This window comes from Astatotilapia calliptera, chromosome 15 (assembly GCF_964374335.1).
Source record: "Astatotilapia calliptera chromosome 15, fAstCal68.1, whole genome shotgun sequence".
Classification (NCBI taxonomy): Eukaryota; Metazoa; Chordata; class Actinopteri; order Cichliformes; family Cichlidae; genus Astatotilapia; species Astatotilapia calliptera.
In genome coordinates this window covers 607,248-630,564 of record NC_137436.1, presented here as the reverse complement: position 1 = coordinate 630,564, position 23,317 = coordinate 607,248, and the positions used below count along the sequence as shown (strand labels likewise).

At 43.7% G+C, this 23,317-nt stretch overlaps 1 protein-coding gene across 5 annotated transcripts; it reads left to right on the top strand.

Moving 5' to 3' along the window:
• Positions 1-3,613: 3,613 nt before the first annotated feature.
• Positions 3,614-23,212, top strand: znf395b (zinc finger protein 395b). 5 transcript variants are annotated; one of them, XM_026142449.2, is made up of 10 exons: positions 3,614-3,747; positions 8,090-8,265; positions 8,775-8,887; positions 10,464-10,576; positions 11,423-11,625; positions 11,740-11,840; positions 13,017-13,305; positions 20,050-20,142; positions 20,314-20,420; positions 21,076-21,938. In XM_026142449.2, the coding sequence occupies exons 2-10, from the start codon at positions 8,134-8,136 to the stop codon at positions 21,185-21,187; spliced, it is 1,263 nt and encodes a 420-aa protein (XP_025998234.1). In that variant the 5' UTR covers positions 3,614-3,747; positions 8,090-8,133; the 3' UTR covers positions 21,188-21,938. The 5 variants fall into 5 exon arrangements, with proteins under 5 accessions (XP_025998234.1, XP_025998232.1, XP_080145922.1 ...); XM_026142447.2 differs by having other exon boundaries at positions 8,733-8,887; XM_080289796.1 differs by having other exon boundaries at positions 8,703-8,887; positions 13,020-13,305.
• Positions 23,213-23,317: the final 105 nt, after the last annotated feature.

Genomic DNA, 23,317 nt, shown 5'->3' with positions numbered 1-23,317 from the left:
ACATCTCAAAGCAGGGTGGAGTTATCATTCTTGTAATGCCTGCTGTCACACCATCCTTTACCATGTAAATCCACTCAAGTGTTCAAATGACACACACCCTAGTGAGGCAGCACCGGCATAACTGATAATGCTTATCTTAGCACTGTACATTAAAGGTGTGGAAAACTGTTTTGTCCGATCATTATTACAAACAACGCGCTCTTAATTGTCTGCTTGGGGTTTGAAAATGTAAGTTATACATGCTGGGATGTTTTGGTCACTGGTGTGAAGTGGGGAGGGCTCAGCAGGAGACACTGATGTCGAATACTTCCACCAGGGGTGGGCAACTCCAGGCCTCGAGGGACGGTGTCCTGCAGGTTTTAGATCTCACCCTGGATCAACACACTTGAATGAAATGATTAGTTCAATCTTCGGCAACAAAAGGTCAGGCATTGATCCACACGAGGAGGAACCCGGGACCCACTGTGGAGCATAAGGGTGGTACTGGGTCTGAAGATTGACCAGAAACATGCACAGTAGCCCACTGGAGTTCTGGCAGAGCTCCCCCTGTTCTTCTTTGCACAAAGGAGTAGTTACTGATCATGTTCCTGGGTTGATGCCTTTCTACAGCTGTGACCACTCATGTAATGGCCCATCTATTGCTATCTTGTCCACACTCTTGCTGTGAGACATGGCAAACCTTCTTCCAATGGCATGTATCACTGTGCCATCCTGGCACATTGCTGCTAGTCTTTTCCTGCATGCATGCTCCTTAACCCTTCCTGGAGATACTTGAATATTCAAAATTTCAACCCCAGAGTTTGATTTTTTATTACATTCTTTAGTTTTGTGACGTTTCTCAAAAGTGTTCATTACTGTGTTGTAAATCAAGTCGCCATGCTTCATACAATGCTTCAGCATGCAATAGGACTGAGCAGCTGAGCCTGTGTTTACAATGTAGTTCTAATATGCCGTTTATTATGTGCATCACTCACCCTGGTGTGGGGACTTGGGTGGAGCGTCAGAGATACAGAGCTACGTCATTTCAGATTAACGCTGACAGCACTAGTGAGAACACAACGAATATGACTGCACATTTACTCCGACATCATCCTAGTGCAGTGGTTCTTAACCTGGGTTCGATCGAACCCTAGGGGTTCAGTGACTCAGTCTCAGGGGTTCGGCAGAGCCTCCGCCATGACATGCATGGCTCATTTTGTGCACCAGTAAAAAAAATCACATTTTATTTTTCACTAAAGAGGGGTTCAGTGAATGCGCATATGAAGCTGGTGGGGTTCGGTACCTCCAACAAGGTTAAGAACCACTGTCCTAGTGCAAAGACAAGTGGAAGCAGACAAAAACAACAAGCACGCATGCTACAAACTTTACCCGAGTCATTTAGACAGCCGTTAGCACATGATCCTCCTTATGGGGACCTGATATGTTTAATATGCTGCTGAGAATATAGCCCAGAAGAAGCGTATAGTATAGCTTTTATTTTGAAAGAGCCATTTCTCTGTAATAAACTCTTTTCCAAAGATGAGGGAAATTTTAACCATCAGATAGATTTATTTTTTTATTACTTTGTTGTTTCAGCAACATTCAATTTAAAAACTGTACTTTTGAGTTAAAATATATTTATAATTAATAATATTTAATAAATGACAAATTAAAAAAGCATGAACATTTTTTTGTATCGAAAAAATATCGAACTGTGACACCAAAGTATCGAACCGTACCGTGAAATTTGTGTATCGTTGCACCCCTAATATTAATATATATATATATATATATATATATATATATATATATATATATATTTTACTCTCATATACACTTGTTTGTAGAAATATATATGTACATGCACATATGCACAAGAACATAAAATATGTGTATACATATACACATGCATACATCATCCAATGAGATAAAAGACCAGAATCACTAAAACTGAATGGTGTCAGAGAGGTAGGTAGGAGAGAAAAAGGTAGGTCATCAAATTTGATTTGAAGATTTCCAAAGAGGAAGAGGATTTTATAAAAGAGGGAGAACTGTTCCAGAGTCTCGGAGCGGCGATGGAGAAAGCCCTGTCACCTCTGGATTTTAATCTGACGGCCAAAAAAGGAAGATGGCAGGTATGGTAAACATTACAGCATCAGAGTGTTGGCATTTTCATCTGCTAGCATGGCAGAAGTAACCTTCATTGTCTGCTACCATTGTGTTAAATAGAGGATGTCTCATTTTGGGATGACCTGATATTTCAACCAGTTTGCAGACTCTGCTACCACCTACTGATTCCTACGTTTTCTGCCTGACTACAACTCTTAGATTATCTATTGCACAGCAGCACAGTGTTAAAATCCTGCTGCTCTAATTGTTCACTCAGTAGGTCCTGCTATGTAACCTGGCACTGTTCGTCTGTTTTAATCTCCCTAACCAGGAGAGGCAGTTGCCAGCGGCCTTTGAAGGGAACACAGTGGCATTAGTGGCTGAAATAAAGCGGGGAAGGAATTCTGTGTGGTTTAGGAATCATATTGGGACTATAGGATTGGGCGCTCAGACCCTAAAATCCCTGCTGACTGGATGTCTGGTGGAGAGGGTGCAGACAGCCGACACTAATCCGGCCTCTCAAACACGCAGAAACAATCACACACACACACACACACAAAGGCAAGGGGATCTGCAGCACACGCTTAAAACACACATGTAAGTCCTGTTTGATCTGTATCCAGGCACTTTGTCGTGTGAAGCTGGTGGCCGATACGCTGCGTGCATTTTCAGCTTCTTTCATTTGATTAAACAATTAGTGGGGGATCTGATCACTGGGCTGTGCTACACGTCCAGCGTGGAATCATAGCAGCTACGATCCAAACACAACATCCATATGGAGACATTTTAGTTCATGGGCCACATGCAGCACCATTTCATCCTAAGTGGGTCGGATCAATAAAAGACAAAAGATGCGCTTGTTTAAAAAAAATAAATCTAAAATTCACATCTTGGACATGTAACGTGTATTTAACCAATCATTTACAAATCGATGCCGTGTGACGGCTCGGCTTTTCCACATAACTGTAATTATAACTGACTCTGGGCCTCTACATGAAATGAAGAGTTACTTAAAAGTGATGGGACCCTTTCAAACCCTGACCTGGCAACACTGTCTCCTGCAAACACGTGAATAGTGAACAGTGTTTGTCAATCTCTGCAAAGCCTTCCAGTGGAGTCTTTGCTGGTCCGGATACGGCCCGCGGGCCATATGTTTGACACAACTGATTGATAACAGATAGTCTGCCTGTGTGACCTCCTGGTTTATGGAATATATGATCATCATTTTTTGATATTTAAGATTTGCATCTTGGTACAGTGCAGAGTAATTACATAAAAGTCGACTATAATTGATTTTAAAAAAAAAAAAATTTTAAGGACGGGATCCGTTTGTGGTGCTCATGTTGAGACGCAGCAGATTTGTGTGCTCCGGACAGACAGACAGACAGACAGAGATTGGATGATGACGATGATGATGCTCTGGTAACCCCTCACCTAGATCATCCTTTTGTGCACGGCGCGCTGCAGGCTCATATCTCTGCGCTCTTGCCCAGCTGTCACCCCCGGCATTGGTCCACCGAGCAGACACACGTAGGCGCGTATCCGACCGACCCAACCCCCCTTTCCTCCGGCAGACCGACGAGCCCGGCGAGCGGCAGGACTACCAGGCAGCGACGACCCGCAGCTGCAGCTCTGAGCGGAGGACTTCCCCCCGACGGAGTGAGTAAAACGCGCTGTTTTTAGAAGCGGAGAGGCTGTTTTGCTCTGCAGAAAACAGCCAACATACAGTTTTGTGTGTGTGCACCGGGTAAGCCGCGGGAGGGGGAGGGGGGTCTCTCCGGATTCCAGTCTGCGTTGCCGGGTGGAGATCAGTCGTGTAATTGCGGGATCATAAAATGCGACTTGTTTTTCTATGACGCATCTTTTTTAGTCCCAAATAGGCGACACGTTCAGCTGGAAGCGCGGCTGTTGTTCCATCTGCGGCGTTAGCGTCGTTTGCGTGCGGCTGCACGCGCCCGGGGTTTTTAAGGTTTTACTGCCTTGCAATATAATGCGTGGAAACTACACGAACTTAATACGACTGCAGAAATGGCCTCATTTATTGTGTTTTTGGCGTGTTGTTGTTTTCACGTCACTGTTTGTGCGTTCCAGCCTGAAATTCATGGCTGCACCAAATGTCTCGCGTGTAACCAGGATCATCACGCCGTGCTTTTACGTGACTTTGCGTTGGAAACGAGTTTAATCTCGGCTGTGCTCTGTGGTCCGGCTCAGTCCCTCCCGGCGAAACTCGTGTCTGAACACGTTGTTGGAACGGGGGTGTGTTCCTGAAAGCCCCGGCTCAGCCAATCAGCGGCGGCGGCACTCCCACACGGTGCCGCTTGTTTACTACTGAAACTTGGCGCTGATTGGTGGGAAGGTGGGGGAAATCGGGCTTTGTGCTGCGTTTGGGTGCACAGAAAAGAATGGGAGAAGTGATTCGTGTCCCCGCAGAATCCCTTTGGTGCAGGTTTCTAAGCAGTAAATAACTTTTACATGCAAGTGAATAAAGAAATATCCAGTTCTTTAAATAATTCAAGAATTTCTTTTTGATACAGTGAAATATGATGCATGATGAAACTGTATACCGTTTAAGCACCGCTTCTTTTATGTTATTATTGTACGTTGTTTTGCTTGTTTCTTCTTCTTTTATACCAGTTCATATATCTCAAATAAGAAAGTTGCCACCAGCTTCTGTATATGAATATTTGATCCTAATAAGCTAAAAGCTTAACATGTTCATCTGAAAAGCAATAACAGAACCAGGTGACACTTTTGCACCTCAGTCTGGGAACCTTTGGCTCTCATGGTTCAGTTATCGCACTGCTGAGTGTTGCGTGGGTCAGATGTGGCCCAGTTACAATTCAGATTCAATCCGAGCAATTCAAATTCAAATTTAACTTATTCAAATTCAGTTTCTGGTGGCACAGATTTCTGCCCATAGTCCGCCCCAACATTTAGTGCTGTGAAAAAAGTCTGAATCACGGAGTAATTCAATTCAATTTTATTTATACAGTGCCAAGTCACAACAAAAGTCGCCTCAAGGCGCTTTATATTGTACAGTAGATCGTACAATAATAGATACAAAGAAAACCCAACCATCATATGACCCCCTATGAGCAAGCCCTTTGGCGACAGTGGGAAGGAAAAACTCCCTTTTAACAGGAAGAAACCTCCGGCAGAACCGGGCGGACGGGGCCATCTGCTGTGATTGGTTGGGGTGAGAGAAGGAAGACAGGATAAAGACATGCTGTGGAAGAGAGACAGAGGTTAATAACAGATATGATTCAATGCAGAGAGGTCTGTGAACACATAGTGAGTGAGAAAGGTGACTGGAAAGGAAAAACTCAATGCATCATGGGAATCCCCCGGCAGCCTATGTCTATTGCAGCATAACTAAGGGAGGATTCAGGGCCCCTCTTCTCTGGTCCAGCCCTAACTATATGCTTTAGCAAAAAGGAAAGTTTGAAGCCTAATCTTGAAAGTACAGATAGTGTCTGTCTCCTGAATCCAAACTGGAAGCTGGTTCCACAGAAGAGGGGCCTGAAAACTGAAGGCTCTGCCTCCCATTCTACTTTTAAATACTCTAGGAACAACAAGTAGGCCTGCAGAGCGAGAGCGAAGTGCTCTAATAGGGTGATATGGTACTACAAGGTCATTGAGATAAGATGGGGCCTGATTATTTAAGACCTTGTATGTGAGCAGCAGGATTTTGAATTCTGGATTTAACAGGAAGCCAAAACAGGAGAAATATGCTCTCTCTTTCTAGTCCCTGTCAGGACTCTTGCTGCAGCATTTTGGATCAGCTGAAGGCTTTTCAGGGAGTTTTTAGGACTTCCTGATAATAATGAATTACAGTCGTCCAGCCTGGAAGTAATAAATGCATGAACTAGTTTTTCAGCATCACTCTGAGACAGGATATTTCTAACTTTAGAGATGATGCACAAATGGAAGAAAGCAGTCTTACATATTTGTTTAATATGTGCATTGAAGGACATGTCCTGGTCAAAAATGACTCCAAGGTTCCTCACAGCGTTACTGGAGGCCAAGGTAATGCCATCCAGAGTAAGAATCTGCTTAGATACCATATTTCTAGGCTTTTCAGGGCCGAGTACAATAACCTCAGTTTTATCTGAATTAAGAAGCAGAAAGTTAGCGGCCATCCAGCTCTTTATGTCTTTAAGACATTCCTGCAGTTTAACTCATTGGTGTGTGTTATCTGGCTTCATGGACAGATAGAGCTGGGTGTCATCTGCATAGCAGTGTAAATGTATGCTATGTCTTCTGATGATGCTGCCTAAGGGAAGCATGTATAATGTAAACAGAATTGGTCCTAGCACTGAACCCTGTGGAACTCCGTAATTAACCTCAGTGTGTGAAGAGGACTCTCCATTTACATGAACAAACTGGAGTCTATTAGATAGATATGATACAAACCACTGCAGCGCAGTACCTGTAATACCTACAGCATGTTCTAATCGCTCTAATAGGATATTATGGTCGACAGTATCGAACGCTGCACTGAGGTCTAGCAGGACAAGCACAGAGATGAGTCCACTGTCAGAGGCCATAAGAAGATCATTTGTAACCTTCACTAAAGCTGTTTCTGTGCTGTGATGAGCTCTGAAACCTGACTGAAACTCTTCAAATAAACCTCTGCAGATGATCTGTTAGCTGTTTGACAACTACTCTTTCAAGGATGTTTGATATAAAGGAAGGTTGGAGATTGGCCTATAATTAGCTAAGACTGCTGGGTCTAGAGATGCTTTTTGAGTAAAGGTTTAACTACAGCCAGCTTGAAGGCCTGTGGTACATAGCTGATTATTAGAGATAGGTTGATCATATTTAAGATCGAAGCATTAATTAATGGCAGGACTTCTTTGAGCAGTTTTGTAGGAATGGGGTCTAAAAGACACGTTGAAGGTTTTGAGGAAGTAATTATTGAAGTTAACTCAGAAAGATCAATTAGAGAAAAAGAGTCTAACTTAACATCAATGGTACTAAGAGTAGCTGTAGATAATATTACATCTGTGGGACGATTACTGGTAATTTTTTCTCTAATGATAAAAATTTTATTTGTGAAGAAGTTCATGAAGTCATTACTAGTTAACGTTAAAGGGATGGTTGGCTCAACAGAGCTCTGACTGTTTGTCAGCCTGGCTACAGAGCTGAAGAGAAACCTGGGGTTGTTCTTATTTTCTTCAATCAGTGATGAATAGTAAGATGTTCTGGCTTTGTGGAGGGCTTTCTTATAAAGCAGTAATCCATGTTGTTTCTGATCTTTTATACATATAGTTTAGATTTTTTGCATTGTTATTGATGTAAGCATGAATGTACTCCAAAATGCACTCTTTAGAAAATTTGGGTCATTGACTTTGTCAAAAAGCACCAAAACACACAGAAACACTGTGAATCCACTGCAAAGTCGCCAAAATATCTGGATTATTCCTGCGTTTACTGAATGCAGCATTGCCCCCACCCTCTGTGGGCTACAGGCCACACTGAATCTACCCAAATGCCAAATTAGGTCTCTATAAGGCGTCATGAGTTTCCTACTTTATCGGAGTAGACAGCAAAACTCCAGCAAGACTGCGATCAGATCGAAATCCACTCAAGTCTGTGTTCCCTTCAGATCCCTGCAATCCTTTTCAAATCTCCTGTGGTGTTGTTGCGCTGCACTGTGAGGCGCAGAGATGCAAGATGGAACGAGTGTTTGCCAACAGTCACTCGTCAGCAAAGCTGCCGTCTGTTTACATCCCCGTATTTATTGACCGAGCATATTTGTCATTTGATGCCGTGGTTCACCGCGAGCATATTCTCCTTGGATGAAAATAGCCTTCATCATTTAATCCTTTTAAGAGGGAAGCTGGGCAGAAATTACGACCAAAGTTACCGAAGGATGTTTGTTTGTGGTGAAGTTTTATGTAACGTCACAGTCCGACATCGCCGAGGTGCACTTTAGCTGCGTGGCTGTGGGAAGATGAATAACGCTGTGACATATTTTCATTCGGCGTCCTGTGTGTAGGGAGGTGTCACACTGTGAGTCCCTCAGTGTGCGCGGCAGCACCAATGGCAGCTACGGGACCCGAGGACAGAGCTGGAGCGGGGCCAGACGGGACGGCGGCCTGCCCGGTGGGACGGCAGGCATGCGTCTCTAAGACAAAGCAGGGCAGCAACGGGCCTGGCGTGCAACACGCTCTGGTGAGAAGCCTGACAGAGATGACATGTATTCTGTTGTGTCAGTGTGTGAAATTCAGGCTTACATGGCATTTTGAGCACATTAGAACCACAATAAGCACAAAGGTACGCGTCCCAAAGTTCAAACCCAAACTGAGAAAGAACTTGATGCGATCATTATTTCTTTCCACTGTGTTAGATGTAATGCACTGCCTGGTCAGAGGCTGGCAGCCACTTCCTTGCACGCTGTTTCACTGGCAGATTATGCCGTCTGCGAGCAGGACGCCACAGATGGACAGGAAATATTCTCTTAACTGCTTTATTCATGGCCACAGTGGGGCTCAGGAGCAGGGTACCGCAGACGCATGTAAACAGCTTAACCCGTATAAGGCCTGAACAGTGTTTTGTCTGTTGTGTCAGCGTCCACTGACGAGCTGAGTGGACGATTTCTGTTGAACCAGGGTGAGACACTAAATGGACAACTTTTCCAGGCTGGAACGAGGAACTCACTGTGTCATTGCCTCGCTTTGAAGGTGTACGGACAGAGCTGCGTCCAGGCTGAGAGCGGCCGTTACAAGAGCAACCTGGCTGCTCCGCTGCCAGTGGGACCCACAATGCACCTCGTCACCGCGCAGGCGCCATACAGGTGAGGCACAGCGAGGCATAGACTGTACGTGTGCATATAGAAAAGATGATGTCACCCTTTACTGAAAGCTCAGTGTTAGCCGTGTTGTGGATTTGTTTCTTTGTTTTGGGAGGCACAAGTTACTGTACGTGCTAAGTTAGCATCTAATGCTAACACATTTGATTAGCAAACTGCACCTCAGACTACTAAGTGGTTAGCAGCAGTCTGATGATAAACAACAGAATGTCAGTGGCTGAAAGAAGCTCGAGCACAGACGTGTGTGTTTTAGGGCTGCCACGATTAGTCGACTATCAAAATCGTCGACGACTGATTTAATAGTCGACGCGTCGTTTGAAGCTTTGTAAGATCACAAAAGACGCAGGAGTCAGTAGCAGGATTTAAGAGTGTAATAACGGACTGAAACAGAAGATGGCAGCACTGCATGTACAAGGATGCCAGCTGCCGTTAAACCCCGAAGAAGAAGAAGCTGTGTCCCAGAATTCATAGCGCGGCCCAGCTTAGTTTCCAACAATGGCGGCAGCTGGTTAGTTTTAATGTTACTCTTATTATTCTTTCTGGGTCACAAAATAAACGTTTAACATATTTTCAGGCGAGAATGTAGCTGTGTAAACCTCAAATATCTGCTCAGTTTATCAGGACACCACATATTTTCAAAAGCGCTCCGACGTTTTCAGAGACGTCTGTTACCCACTAGCTCGATAGTTAGCCGGGGGCTAGGCTAACTAGAGCCGTGAGAACACCGGACTCCCAGCAAATCGTTTTCAAACCCACTGCTGTCTTTTGCTACTCAGGTTAAACATGATATATAAGTCACTTAGATAACTTAAAATGTTATTGTTTGGCTTTTTTTTTAGTATTTTATTTGTTCCTGAGTAAATCGGTTTGGCTGAGATTAAAGTTATAGTTTTCACACAGCTGAATAAACGTCAAGCAGACAGCTGATTATCAGAAGTGTGAGATGCTGGAGAATTTACTCCGGTGTCCTGTTATATTTTAGATAGCAAGGAGTTTATTAAACTTCACCGAAACAATCTGCAAATGTCATTAAAATTTAATAAACTATCATCTTGTCTTTATTTTTAGTTAGCACAGACCTTAAACACTTAAAGCTGTAAGCTAATGATAGTTATATAAGAGCAGATGCTGCTGGTGCAGTAAGCTGTACGTTTTACGTCCAATGGATGATGATCTGATTAGTCGACTATCAAAATAATCGTTTGTGGCAGCCCTAGTATGTTTTCATTAAAAAGGCTCCTAAAGGCAGCAAAAGCATAAAAATGGCCGAGGGCAGCAGGTCACCTATAGCTACCTGTGACCAGCATTCAGTTTTGACCCCTGTGTTGTTGTTATGAAGAGGGAAACTATCCATACGGGCTAAAGCCTACACGTTTGTGTCTGCAGTAAAACTGAGCCTTTTAATATGGGACTCTATGGGGACAGACTCGTTTGAGACGGCCTCAAGTGGCCAGTAGAGGAACTGCATTTGTTGGTTCCAGGTTTCAGATGTTGCTGCTTGGTCAGAGAATGTGAGGGCGGACCTGATTTTTACCGGAATATTTCTGCATGTTATCTTTAGCTTTCGCAGCCCGGAGTCGGTGGAGATGGATGAGATCATGGCAGCCATGGTCCTGACCAGTCTGTCCTGCAGCCCCGTGGTTCAGAGCTCTCCACAAACAGATCCTGGACCTGGTCTGTATCTCCTCAACCATAAATATTCATTTTAATTATATAGCACCAAGTCACAATAGCAGTCACCTCAGCAATCAGTCAACAAGCACTTGGTGACAGTGGGAAGGAAAAACTTCCTTTTAACAGGAAGAGGTGAACATATATGGCACGCACTTCATTAAAGGTTTTAGCAGAGCTGTGACTGTATAAAGCTTTATAGAAAATAAACAGGTTTTATTTGTCCAGTCTTCAGTTATAATAATGTGGACTTTGGTCCAGTAGGTGGTCAGCAGTTTGACACGGCATGGAGTAAACTATTAATAGTTTATAACTCAACTAACTTTTATAATATTTGCTGTAACAGAGATGTTGTAGAGCACAGATCTGACGATAAGAATCGAGAACAGGAGTTGATGGAGGAACTCCTTAAAGCTCGATGCCCAAACAGCTGTTTCACACACAGCTGCTGTTCAACTGTGACACAAAGAAACTCCAGCTCCAATCCATGTGTGTTATTCACTCAGCGTTTATTAGCTTGATAAACATTACCTGCTATTTTTAATGTTTTGGCAGAGCAATAAACAAAATATGTGTGAAGAGGGAACAGAGCAGGAAGGAGGGAGTAAACAGATGCTGAAAACAGGCCTGGCAGCAGCACAGGAGGCCTGCTGTTCACTGTAGGACGGCAGAGGGGACACAGCACCAGAAGCTGTTTTCATCCCAAAAAGCAACAGAGAATATTTGATATTTAAACCAGAGGGTTTAAATTGATAGACACCGATTTAATGCGGGAGTCCGTTTCCCTCAGCTCTGTGACAAACTCGAGGCTTTCTTTGGCTCACGAGACACGGTTCTACCTTCCTCTAGCTGGCTCATCATCCTCACCCGCTGACATGGAGTGCGGCGGAGGCGAGCTCTCAGACAGCGGCAGCAGCGGCTACTGGAGCTGGGACCACGGCAACGTCAGCCCGGCGCCCTCGCCGTCCGTCACCGAGATGGACAGCAGCCCCGACGAAGGCTTGCACATGGAGCTGGAGCAGGGGGAGGAGCTCGCTGCCAAAAAACCAAAGGTGCACAGCTGCTCCGGGAAAACTGAAGAAGCCGCTATAATCAACACAGCCTTTCTGCAGTTTGGACATGTGTCTGTGCGCGCTCACCCTCCGTCTGCGCTCTTCCTCCCGCAGAGCTCCGTCAGAAGTGTGTACAGATGCCTGTGGCCCAGCTGTGGCAAAGTCCTCACGTCTTCAGTCGGCATAAAAAGACACATCCGTGTGCTGCATCTGGGGTGAGCTGGCACTTTGAACCTTTTCATGCATCTACAGTCACTCTTAGCAGAGATGTGGGAACAATTTTGCTTAAAGTAGATTAAAAAAAATAACAAAAAATGAGGGCTCAGGTGGGGAGGGGCACTGAAAGTTTTTTCCTGGCTCAGGATGAACCTCGGCGAGGCAACCGAGGCTGTGGAGCCTGATTTGACACAAATGTGTGCAAAAACAAGAACGTATCTTAATTATCTATTATTATAATCAGAATGAACAAAGGTGTCGCTTTCAGCTAATCACAGTGTGCGTTCAGGCGAAAACACACCGCGACTGTACAGAAACACAGCAACAAGTAAGAGCAGTCACACAATCGCGTACATGCTATGTGCGCACAATGTGTTTCATTTAGTCCATGCGGTGTAATTGTGACCCTCCCACTCGCAGACAGTGGTCGAAATTAAAATAAAATATCTGTGGGGAGAATAACTGCACACACGCTTGTTCCTGGCCAATCGGATTGGGCGTTCATCCTCAGACTGTAGCATGAGGCTCCATGTTCATATATTATTCCAAATTAATATTTCATCTTTCTATTTAAAATTGCATCACTTCACTAAACGCTCCATTTCCAAAAAATGTGAATTTTCCCACAATTATTTCATGGTTGAACAATACTGTGTAAATATGTGTATTTAGAATATTCTTTATTTTTTCCATTCTTGGTGATGATGCCGTGTTTTTTTTCCCTGTTGTTTTCTTTATGATGTTGGGAGCAGCTGGAAGCAGTAAAATATTCCTGTCATTGCACAAATGGCCAAAAATACTTTATATGATGCTTTATATGTCGTATCATATAAAGTTAGGAATCCACTAAAAATAGGGACCAAGTATTAATTGGTCACTTTAAGGACACGCGGAAGTTGATGTTTTTCAGGTGTTCGCTGGGAGTCTGAGCCAAATTCGAAACCAGACGGGTCGGCCTTCTGGAACATTTCTCAGCTTCAAAACAACATTAAAAAAACAGGAGGGAATAAAATTTTCAGGTTGTGGAAGAGCTCTGCTCGCTTAGGGGAAGGGAGCTTTTCAGTCTGGGCTGTAGTAAGTGCTGCTCTCACTAACTCTGCAAACACACAACTCACTCTTTTTCTCTGTGTGTCCACTGGTGTGTCCACTGGTGTGTCCCTGCCACACATGCACAGCAGTGGGTCAGACCAGTCCCAGCGAGAGGAGGACTTCTACTACACCAAGATATCCTGTGACACTGTCGATCCCAGCTCCGGTCCAGCTCCAGCCCAGCAGGCTCTGGGCCAGGCCTCGTCCTCTCATCTCAGCTGGGCGTCCTGTGGTTCTCCTCCAGGCTCAGAGCTCCTCCCAGCTCACAGACCCAGGTCCAACTCCAGCTCTGGGCCAGGCCTGAGCAGGCCCAGTCAGCTCAGCCAGTCGGCCCCCAGCAGCTTCTGGCAGATTCACTCGGAGCACCTCTATCAGGTGGGTGGAGCACTGTTGCTCTCCATCTTTATTTTCACCCATACATGTTGTTAAACATGCACGGTGGTTAGCACTGTTGCCGCACAGCAAGAAGGTCCTGAGTTCAATTCCACCATCAGGTCTTTCTGTGTGGAGTTTGCATGTTCTCCCCGTGTTTGCGTGGGTTCTCTCCGGGTACTCCGGCTTCCTCCCACCGTCCAAAGACATGCAGCTTGTGGGGATAGGTTAATTGGATAATCCAAATTGCCACTAGGTGTCAATGTGAGTATGAATGGTTGTCTGTCCCTGTGTGTTGGCCCTGCGACAGACTGGCGACCTGTCCAGGGTGTACCCCGCCTCTTGCCCTATGACAGCTGGGATAGGCTCCAGCGCCCCCGCGACCCTGAAAAGGATAAGCGGAAGCGAATGGATGGATGTTGTTAAAATCGTAAATCGTTGAAAGTCTCAGATAATGACATCAGTGTACGTACGAGCATGTCAGAACGCTCAGTTCAGTTTCTGCTCGTGGCTCTAATGTTAGTAAGACGCCATATCCCCAATATGGTCGTCAGTATGGTCCAATATGACCTGGGTGCTGAAGCTCCACCCACCCACAGTTCAAATCTTCTGTTTATGAGGGGCAGCCAATCAGAGACTAGCTAAAAAAACATTTTTTAACCAAGGTGTTAATGAAATAAGAATTATTATGAACTATAAATCAAAGCTGCTCTAGTAGAGTCCATGAATTAAAATATGTAGCTGTGAATGAGCAGAATGGGTTCATTTTCTTATTTAATGTTAATAAATTAATTGCTGGGGGTGGATAAAGTCTTGGGGAAAACTAAATGTTCCCTTACTGCTAAAGTATCTCAGATTCTGGCTCCTGAAAGGCCCAGTCAAAGTCAACTGAAGTGCTGTGGTGGGATCTTAAGAGAGCTGCGCATTAATGGATGTCTGCAAACTTCAATGAAGTAATATTGTTTAAAAAAAAGCAGTGAAAATGTCTCCACAATGATGTCAGAGACATCACACACAAATACGACATGTGGTTAAAAATGACATTAAATTTAACCTTTAGGTTTCCAGTATCAGTGTTGGTCAAGTCACTTGAAAAAAGTAATCAGTAACTAATTACTGATTACATCCCCCAAAAAGTAATCCCGTTACTTTACTGATTACTTATTTTCAAAAGTAATTAGTTACTTAGTTACTTTTTAAAAACACCATTTACAACCTGAGTAGGTGATAAAGTGATAGATCTTTCAGCCCAATTCTACTTTTTCTGCATAATCCATCATACAAAATGTAATCAAATGGAAAAGTCTCCTTTTTTAAAACTTGTTTTATTCGTTTTAATCTTTTAACTTTATGCATCAAGCAAAGATTTCATTATATGCAACATTCTCTGACTGGAAGAAATTAGTTTAACATTTAAACCTATTTTCTGCACATTCCAGCACATAAAATAAAATATTTTGTGTGTTTACACTCACTCTTTGAAATAGATGCAAGTAAAACACAGCAGAAAATAAATAAAGTCAAAGACTCAGCGGTCCTGTTGCTCTATTTTCACCTGTAAAGCAGGACTACGGTAGGCGGAGGTTTACCCTGGTGCAGGTGTGCCGCGGTCAGTGGAAGAATCCGCGAGTTTCTCTGTGAGTTTCCCATCACGTCGTAGCTACTCGGTGCTTGTTGGAAGTTTAGGGGTTTTTTCGCTGTAAAAAGAAGTTTTCTTCCCACGCACAGCGGACACTAATGTTTTTGTCACTTTTTATGGAATCAAACTCAAAGTAAGGTCAGTACTTCCACGCTTTAAACTCTGCACGCTCATACTCTCTCTGCACTCGATATGTGATCCATTGTTGATCTGCACACAGCTGTTGTCACTAACGTCACACTCGCTTACGTCACTGTCGTGAGACATTCTCGCAAAAAATCACAGTTTTAGTAACGCAGTAACGCAGCGTTCCTACGGGAAAGTAACGGTGATCTAATTACCGTTTTTGCAATAGTAATCCCTTACTTTACTCGTTACTTGAAAAAAGTAATCAGATTACAGTAACACTCTGTCCAGATAACAAGTGTCAAAGAACAGCTGTTACCTTTAAATCTAACCTCAAATTCAAATGTTATTTGTCACATAAACGATCATACGCAGTCCAACGTGCAGTTTGTTGCTGTGCAGTTCCCGACCAGAATAAAACTAAAATGAAAAATCAAGTTAAAACTTTAAGGTGTGCAAATCAGCAGTGAGTGGATTGACAGTGAACAGTCAAAACAGTTACGAGGTTATCATTGAAGTGCATGTATTTGTTATTAAGTGTACAGTGATGTGATGTGAGAGAGACCAGACCAGATACATGTTGTTATTCAGTGAATGTGCAATGGTGTGTAGAGATATGTAGAGTCCAGTCCTACAGCCGGTTAGCGAGGAGAGAAGCTCCTCCTCTTTCTCTCTGCGTCGGCCTTATGCGAGCAGAATAGTCCATTGTTGGGATGGGGGAGGTCTTTCATGATTTTCCTGGCTTTGGTGCTGCACCCCTGGTGTAAATAGACTCCAGGTCAGGCTCGTCTGTCCTGCTTCGTGCTGTTCCCATACCAGGTGCAGATATTTCCCGACAGGATGCTTGGATGGTGCAGGAGTAGAAGTTCTTGAGCACCTTCTCAGGTAGGTGGAAGTCTCTGAGTCGTCTGAGGAACAACAGACGCTGCAGGGCTCTCTTCACCAGAGTGTTAATGTGACCATGACAGGTCCTGTGTGATGTGAACACTCGGGTATCTGCAATTGTCTACTCTCTCCACTGATGATAGTGGCTTGTAATTTCTCACCTGCTTTGTGCTGAAGTCCACAATCAGCTCCTTAGTTTTTCTGATGTTTAGGAGAAGGTTGTTCTCCAGGTTCCTGATCTCCTCCAGGAAGGCCTTCTCGACGTTATGAGAGATCAGGCCCACCACAACAGTGTCATCAGCGAACTTAAAAATGGAGGTGTGGTGTGACTTGGCTACACAGTCGTAGGTGTGCAGTGAGTCCAGCAGGAGGCTTACAGCACAGCCCTGTGGTGCTCCAGTGCTGAGTGAGGGGAGACTTGTTTTCCCACCCTCACTGATAAAAGCTGTATCATGTAAAGAGGAGAAAGAACATATGTATGTTTTTAGAAATGCAGGGAGTAAAAATTCAATGGTGTCAGAAGAAAAAACTACTCAACTAAAGTACAGATTCTTGAAAATTCTACTCGAGTAAAAAAGTATTTGTACTTCATTACTTCCCACCTCTGGCGTCTGTAGATGGAGGAGTCCAGTTGTAAAACTGGGAATCATACCTGTCTGCCTGTAACAGTGAAGCTGGCCCCAGTATAAACGTTTGCTTTTCGATGCTTCGACGTCGTGTAAATGGTCTTTGCAGGCCGTTCAAACGAAATCATTCTGACTCTGTTTAGCTTCAGGGCATTTTCTTCCAGTCATGTAAGTTTTGTCACAAAATACCTGTTCAGCTGGCTATAATTTCAATAATTACTTGTTTTCTTTGCTGAATTGGAGTTGACAAGAAGAAGGCGGTGTTCTGGGGAATGAAATTGTTTGAGGGCAATGTAAGGAGACAGCGCGGTCCTTGTTAGCATGAATTATTGAATGTCAGCTGCAGATTTAGTGCACGAGCACTGGAATTCACCTTCTAAATGTCACTTTTTCCCACTGGCCTCCAGGAATTCTGGCTCTATGTGGAAACAGAAGCAACTGTCTAGATTCCCCTTCTGCGAAATAGCTCAGCTGGGACGTGAATTCATTTTACTGCAGTTTTTGTGCACGCGTCTCGTGTTCCGTGGTCACGGTGTTGTTGCAGACGTCCTCTTTACCCAAGGCCCCCAAGCAGATCCCCTCTCTAACGAATCAGTGAGCTACAACTTTGTTTATGCATCACAAAGCAGCACATTTCACTGGTGACCTGCATTTACCCTGTACCACGAGCCTGTAAATGGATGCTTTGTGACAGTGAGAGACCAAGCTGTCTGCTTGCTCGCTTTCCCAAGGAGATGAGACTAACCAGCCTGCAAAAAGCAGAAAAACACCACATAACATCTCCCAGTGCAAAAGTGCGGTGGTTTAAACCTGATGTACACATTCTGAAAAATGTTCCTAACAGACCTTTTTAAAAAAGCAATCAGAGCTTTAGTAATGTTAGGCAGTGTGTCAGTTTGTGCCACATCTGTCTTTCTTCATGCAGGCAGACACTCGAGTGAGAGTGGGTTGAACTGCAGGTCGATGCTGTGTTTCTGTGTGTCACAGCTGCCGGCGGCTCCACATGTCTGTCCACTGACACTGGCCTGTTTTTTCTCTGGTGGTCACTCCCACTGTTACTGATTGGGTTATCGCCGTGGATTATCATCATAATATTTAGCCGTGCAGATACTTCCTACCACCTCCATCTCTCAGTGGGATGTGAGGCGATGCAAAGACGCTTTACCAGAGGGAGTGGGAAGCAGCTTCGTCGGAAAAGATGGTTTATCACGTGGAAGTTTAGTTGATAATAATAATAATAATAATTATTATCATCAGTTTAGTTGATCTTTATGGGGGAAAGTCTCAAACTGGTTATTTTTGTAACTATCTGGCGCCCCAGCTGATGTAAGGACTCGTTTCAAGTGTAAAAATTATCTGCTTACACTCAAGTGCAGTGTTGCCAACTTAGCGACTTTGTCGCTATATTTAGCGACTTTTCAGACCCCTTAACGACTTTTTTTTTTTTCTAAAAAGCGACTAGCAACAAATCTGGCGACTTTTTCTGGTGTTATTGAAGACTTATTTATGACGGCTTTTTGACGTGAAAGGGCGTGTTGCTCTTACTCTCAACAAGCAGCGGTGCTGCCGTGGGCACCTCACTCATGCTAAAGCGCTCACGGGCGGAGGATAGTCCTCCCCCCGCTGTAGGAGATGATCACACCTCCAAACTGCAAATGAACCGCGCATGAGCGAAGCCGCTGCTCCCGCACTGACTGCAGTCAGTTCTTCTTTTACTCTTATGCTGTTTTGTGGATCACAAGGTTTAAAAATACTTACACACACGCACAAAGTAACTCCACCAGAGCGCCTATCTCGGGTCACTTTTGCCGGTCCAAACCCGGATAGAGGAGCAGGGTTGGAATTGTGACATTAAAAAACAATAATTGCTAAAATAAATTTAATTTGTAGTTCTAAATAAACTCTAAATGCATTTAGGACGTTTTTTACTCACTTTGTTTCTTCCACGATGTTATTTCTCTCTCCAACAGCATAGGTTACAATTACATTAGCATGACCAATTATGCAAATTAGATGATGATGTCATTTAGCGACTTGTAGGACAGCCAATAGCGATTTTCCTTACTGAGGAGTTGGCAACACTGCTCAAGTGTTTGGAAGCCAACGAAAGTTCTCTTGAATTGTCATAATAGAGAACATGACATGTTGCTGCTAGTTAGTCAACTTACCTTCTTTATGACAGTGATGGTCAAAGCTAGTTTGGGGTTTAATGGACTGGTAGCTCCATAAGTGTTTTACACATTTCCAGTTGAAATATCTCTGGTTTGATCCCAGTAGGAGCTACAAATTCCTGATTTTTCTAGCTGTTTCCACCGTGTTTCTAGGCTTCACGCTACTTTAACATAAACTAAACTAAGCTAACCAGCTGCAGATAGTTGATGAAAATTAGGTTGTTCTCAGGTTGGAACCATGTTGGACGAGAAAGGTACACCAGATGGGCGTCCAGAGGTCCGTACAGTAACATTTTTAAACCTCATTTAAGTAAGCGGAACTAATATTGGACACAGGGACAGGAGTTTTGGGGCAGTGTGGAGCGCTTTATCATTCACAGTCACCGTGGTTCTCTTCTGTGTCTGTAAACATCCTCCTTACACTCATAGAGCCAAACGTGAGCAGAGAAAAAGACCGAATGCTGATCGTTACATAAGGAGCACAATGCGCTGACAGCCAAGTCGCGTGAACGGCACAAAATTTGCGTTGCATTGGCCGCAGAGGGAAACGTCATGGTTTTGTAGCGCAGTGGTGGTTGTCACATGTCCATAAAACAACACAGGAGGAATAAGCTAATGGGTAAAACTGCTAACGTCATGACCACCAACTCTCCCAGTCCTCACCCTTTCAAAGCAGCAAACCAAATAAATGACAGATGGATATAATATGTAAGATGGCATTATTATTGACAAACCTGCAGTATTTTGTGCAGTTCACTTTACATGACAGTAGTACTTATCTTGTTGCCATTAATGTTAGCTAGCTAAACAGCTATGTATTTTTTATTGGTAAATATTAAATAAAAGCTAAACTGGATGTAAATATTGGACTTTAACATGGGGGAAAGAGTTGTATTCATTTCTAACATTTGCCTGGTTCTTTGTTCCATTAAGTTTCTTTTTTATTCTGAATTTACACATGTAAAAATGCTAATAGCAACTGTAGGCTAATAAGATACATTAGCTATGTTAACAGTTGTAGCTTATATAAATACACATTACAATATTGAAACCTTGTCACTCAGGTCCAATAGAGAACCCAGGTAGATTTATTTCCTAATGTACTGTAGGTGTGTCAGTTTAATGTGCATATAAGTATATGTTTGCTAACACTGCCATATTAAAGTGATAATAGGCTGTAGTGTAGTGTGTTCATGTCTTTTCTGCTCAACTCTGCTGCCCAACATTAAACTTTTTATACTAAGCAGTTTGAGATCCTGCACATGTGAAGAATCTGTCTGTCCTTTGTTGCGTCCCCCAGGCCTGCAGCCCTGTCCTGTCTGTGGCCCCCAGAAGCCCTGGCAGTCATGGCTGGACCGCCTCCACCCCTGGCCTCAGCCACAGTAACACTCCGGTGGGTCTTTTGTCTGCCTTTACATGTGTCTTTACATATAGTAAGGGTAAGGTGGGAGCATTACCATGTCCAACATTTGATACTGTTGCACTCATAGTGGGCAGGGGGCCACACTGTCTAACTCTTCCACCAGAGGCTGCTGTTGTGCCTAAGCTTTGGTTGTGTCCTCAGATGGTGAAACCTCGCTGTCGGTCCGTCAGCGTCGGAGAACAATGGCTCCAGCAGAACAGGCTGCAGCCAATGAGTGTGTCGCCCTCCTGCACTCACTGCTCCTTCAGGTGAGGCATTCATGATGTTAACATTTAAACATTTCTAATACTCGGCTTCTTTGTGTGTAGTGCTATTTTAAGCTAATGTGCATGTTAATTCAGTTCAGTTCAGTTTTATTTATAAATGTCCAAATCAGGGCAGTTGCCTGGTAGTACTTAGTTTTGTAAAGTAAAGACCCTGTAATAGTTCAGAAAACCCCAACAATCAGACCACCCCCATGAGCCAGCACTCGGCGACAGTGTGAAGGAGAAACTTCTTTTTAACAGGATGACAAGGCTCGGGGGGCTTAAGTCGGGCGAGCTTTAAAAATTGTTATTGATGATTGATGTTGATCGCCTCTGTCAGTGCGCCCCAGGGCAGCTGTGGCTACAATGTAGCTGCCATCACCAGTGTGTGAATGTGTGGATGTAGTGTAACGCGCTGTGGGGTCCACAGGGACTAAGTAAAGCGCTATACAGATACAGGCCATTTACCAGTGATGAAACTTTCTGATCCTACGTTTTCAGTTTGGCTGCTTACAAATGGAGCTTTTTCTGTTGATTGTAGTATCTGTCCTCTGCTTACATCACATTTCCATGGCCTTCCTGCCTAGAAAAGTTTTTGTCTTTATTTGTTGCCCCTTTTTTTGCCTTTCTGACGCTCGCGACTCGTTTCTCTTTGCAGGAAGGGCCGCGGGGAGGCCAAGAAGTGCCGCAAGGTGTACGGGGTGGAGCGCAAGGATCAGTGGTGCACCGCCTGCCGCTGGAAAAAGGCCTGCCAGCGCTTCCCGGACTAGAAGCAGCCGAGGCCATGGCGAGAGAGAGAGCGTGAGAGACGTGGATGGACGGATGGATGCGTTACAACAAGAGACTTTTATCAAAAAGAGAATATAAATCAGGGCCCGAGAGCCATCAGCTGTTTTACATGTTTGTGTTTTTTTACTTTCAACTTGTTTCGTTTCTTTCCTAAAGGAATGCTTCTGGACTTTTTCTGTATCTTTGTATCTTGATCCTGAAAACTGAAGTCTGCGATGGTGCTAACTGTTGACTGACTTTGACCTACGTGATGTGCTAAGCCTACAATACTCTTTATCCAAAGGTCATATTACTACTCCTGTAGCTCCACTCTATTAGACTTGGCTGTTTTTGTTATTCCGATCTTCTCTTCCAGTGGTGACACAGTGGTTATGATGTACATTATATTGTGTGCTCTGAGTTACGTACGAGTATTTTATACCGTTTTTTTTTTTTATTATAATTATTTTAATCGTCTGGTTCAGCCCATGAATTGGGCAGATATTTTTTTTATTATTATTTTCATGTTTTTGGCACTTTGTTGGAATATAAACTCACGAGAATAAGCTAAAAGTTCTTTCCATGAAATGGATTTCCTTCCTGCCCGTGTGTTGGCGTACGACCAGTGTTAATGGCTCTGTTCCTTGAAGCCGTCACGGCAATGGGACGAGCGTGAGGGGAACGAGTTTGCAATAGCAATAAAAAAAAGAGGAAATATATTGTCAAACACATTAAAAAGCACTGAGAGTTTGAGCTGCTTTCTGTTGTTCTTGTTGTTCTGCACGACAGTCCACGAAGGAAATGCCAAACATTTTATTGCTTTTGCCACCATACAAGACTCAGAACAATGGTGTGATGGTAAAAATGTGCTGACATGTACGCGTGTTCACAAATTCCCATTTCTTTCTTTGAGAAATGCACGTGCACACCTGCATCTTCTCTGCAATCAGCCACACACTGCAGAAACGATCAGCACCGTCGGGAAAATCTATGAATATGCAAAATCACGGCTGAAACAACAAACACTTCCTCCCAAACAGCTGACGTGCACAGTTCATCCTCTCTGCATTAAGTGGATGCCATGAGTCGTTTCCTTGGACCTCCTCTCCTGTCTCACCGTGCAGTAGATGCCCAACGATCCCTGGCAGTTTACATCTTCCTGCGCTTTAAACGGCCGTGAGGAGGAAAACGCCTCCGGGTGGAGAAGTGTTTGAAAGCAGGAGGAGGACTCTTGTTTCTTTGTTTGCTTTACTCCTGAGGTCTGCTGCCTCATTTTCACAATTAAAGCTGGAATTGCTAGTGGGTGAGCTGGGTTAACATTTGAAATCCAGGTTTAAGCCATAAAAGAGGGAGAATTTATTAGGAGTCTCTTTTAAAAATGAGAAACTACTCCTCGTATTTGTTCATAATTACAGCTCAGATGCCAACATACTTGGTTACAGCGACTTTAACAGAGCCATGAACCACAGTTCTGATCCTCCGCCTCTTTATAACCGGAGGATGTGATGCACAGACTCCCGAGACGAATAACTTTCATGTAGCTCATCTCAAATTTGCCTCAAATCAAAATATACAGAATATCTCATCTTCTATTCTCAGACTTGATTCTCACAAGTGAAACCAAAAAGGAAAGAATTATTGTTGTTATTAATTATTATTACTGGACACTACCGTCCTTCTTTACTCAAAAATGTTTACTATTTATTTGTTTTTTAATGTTTTATGAATTTATTCTGTTAGCTCGCCGTTTTATGTTAATTTGTACTTTCAGTCTAACTCCTGGGAAAAGGGCTCGTCCGTAGACTTCCACATCCGAGCCAAAGCCAGCATCCAAGGCCAGCGTGATCGTTCCCCGGACACTAGAGGGCAGTATTGTTCCACTGACAGCAGAGCTGATGATCATTTCTCAGAGAAACTCATGACGGGAACAGTTTGCAATAAAAACTTCCACCTTATTGCAGAAATAACAGATTACAATTGAAAAATACTTTTTACTGTCAGTGTTAATAAAGCCAGAGTCCAGAAAACCAATTTATCTCATTGTGTTTACTTAATTAGGTTTCTAAGCAGGGAATTAGATTTTATATCATTAATTAATAGTTGGTGCTTCAGCAGTTTCACCGTCTGATATA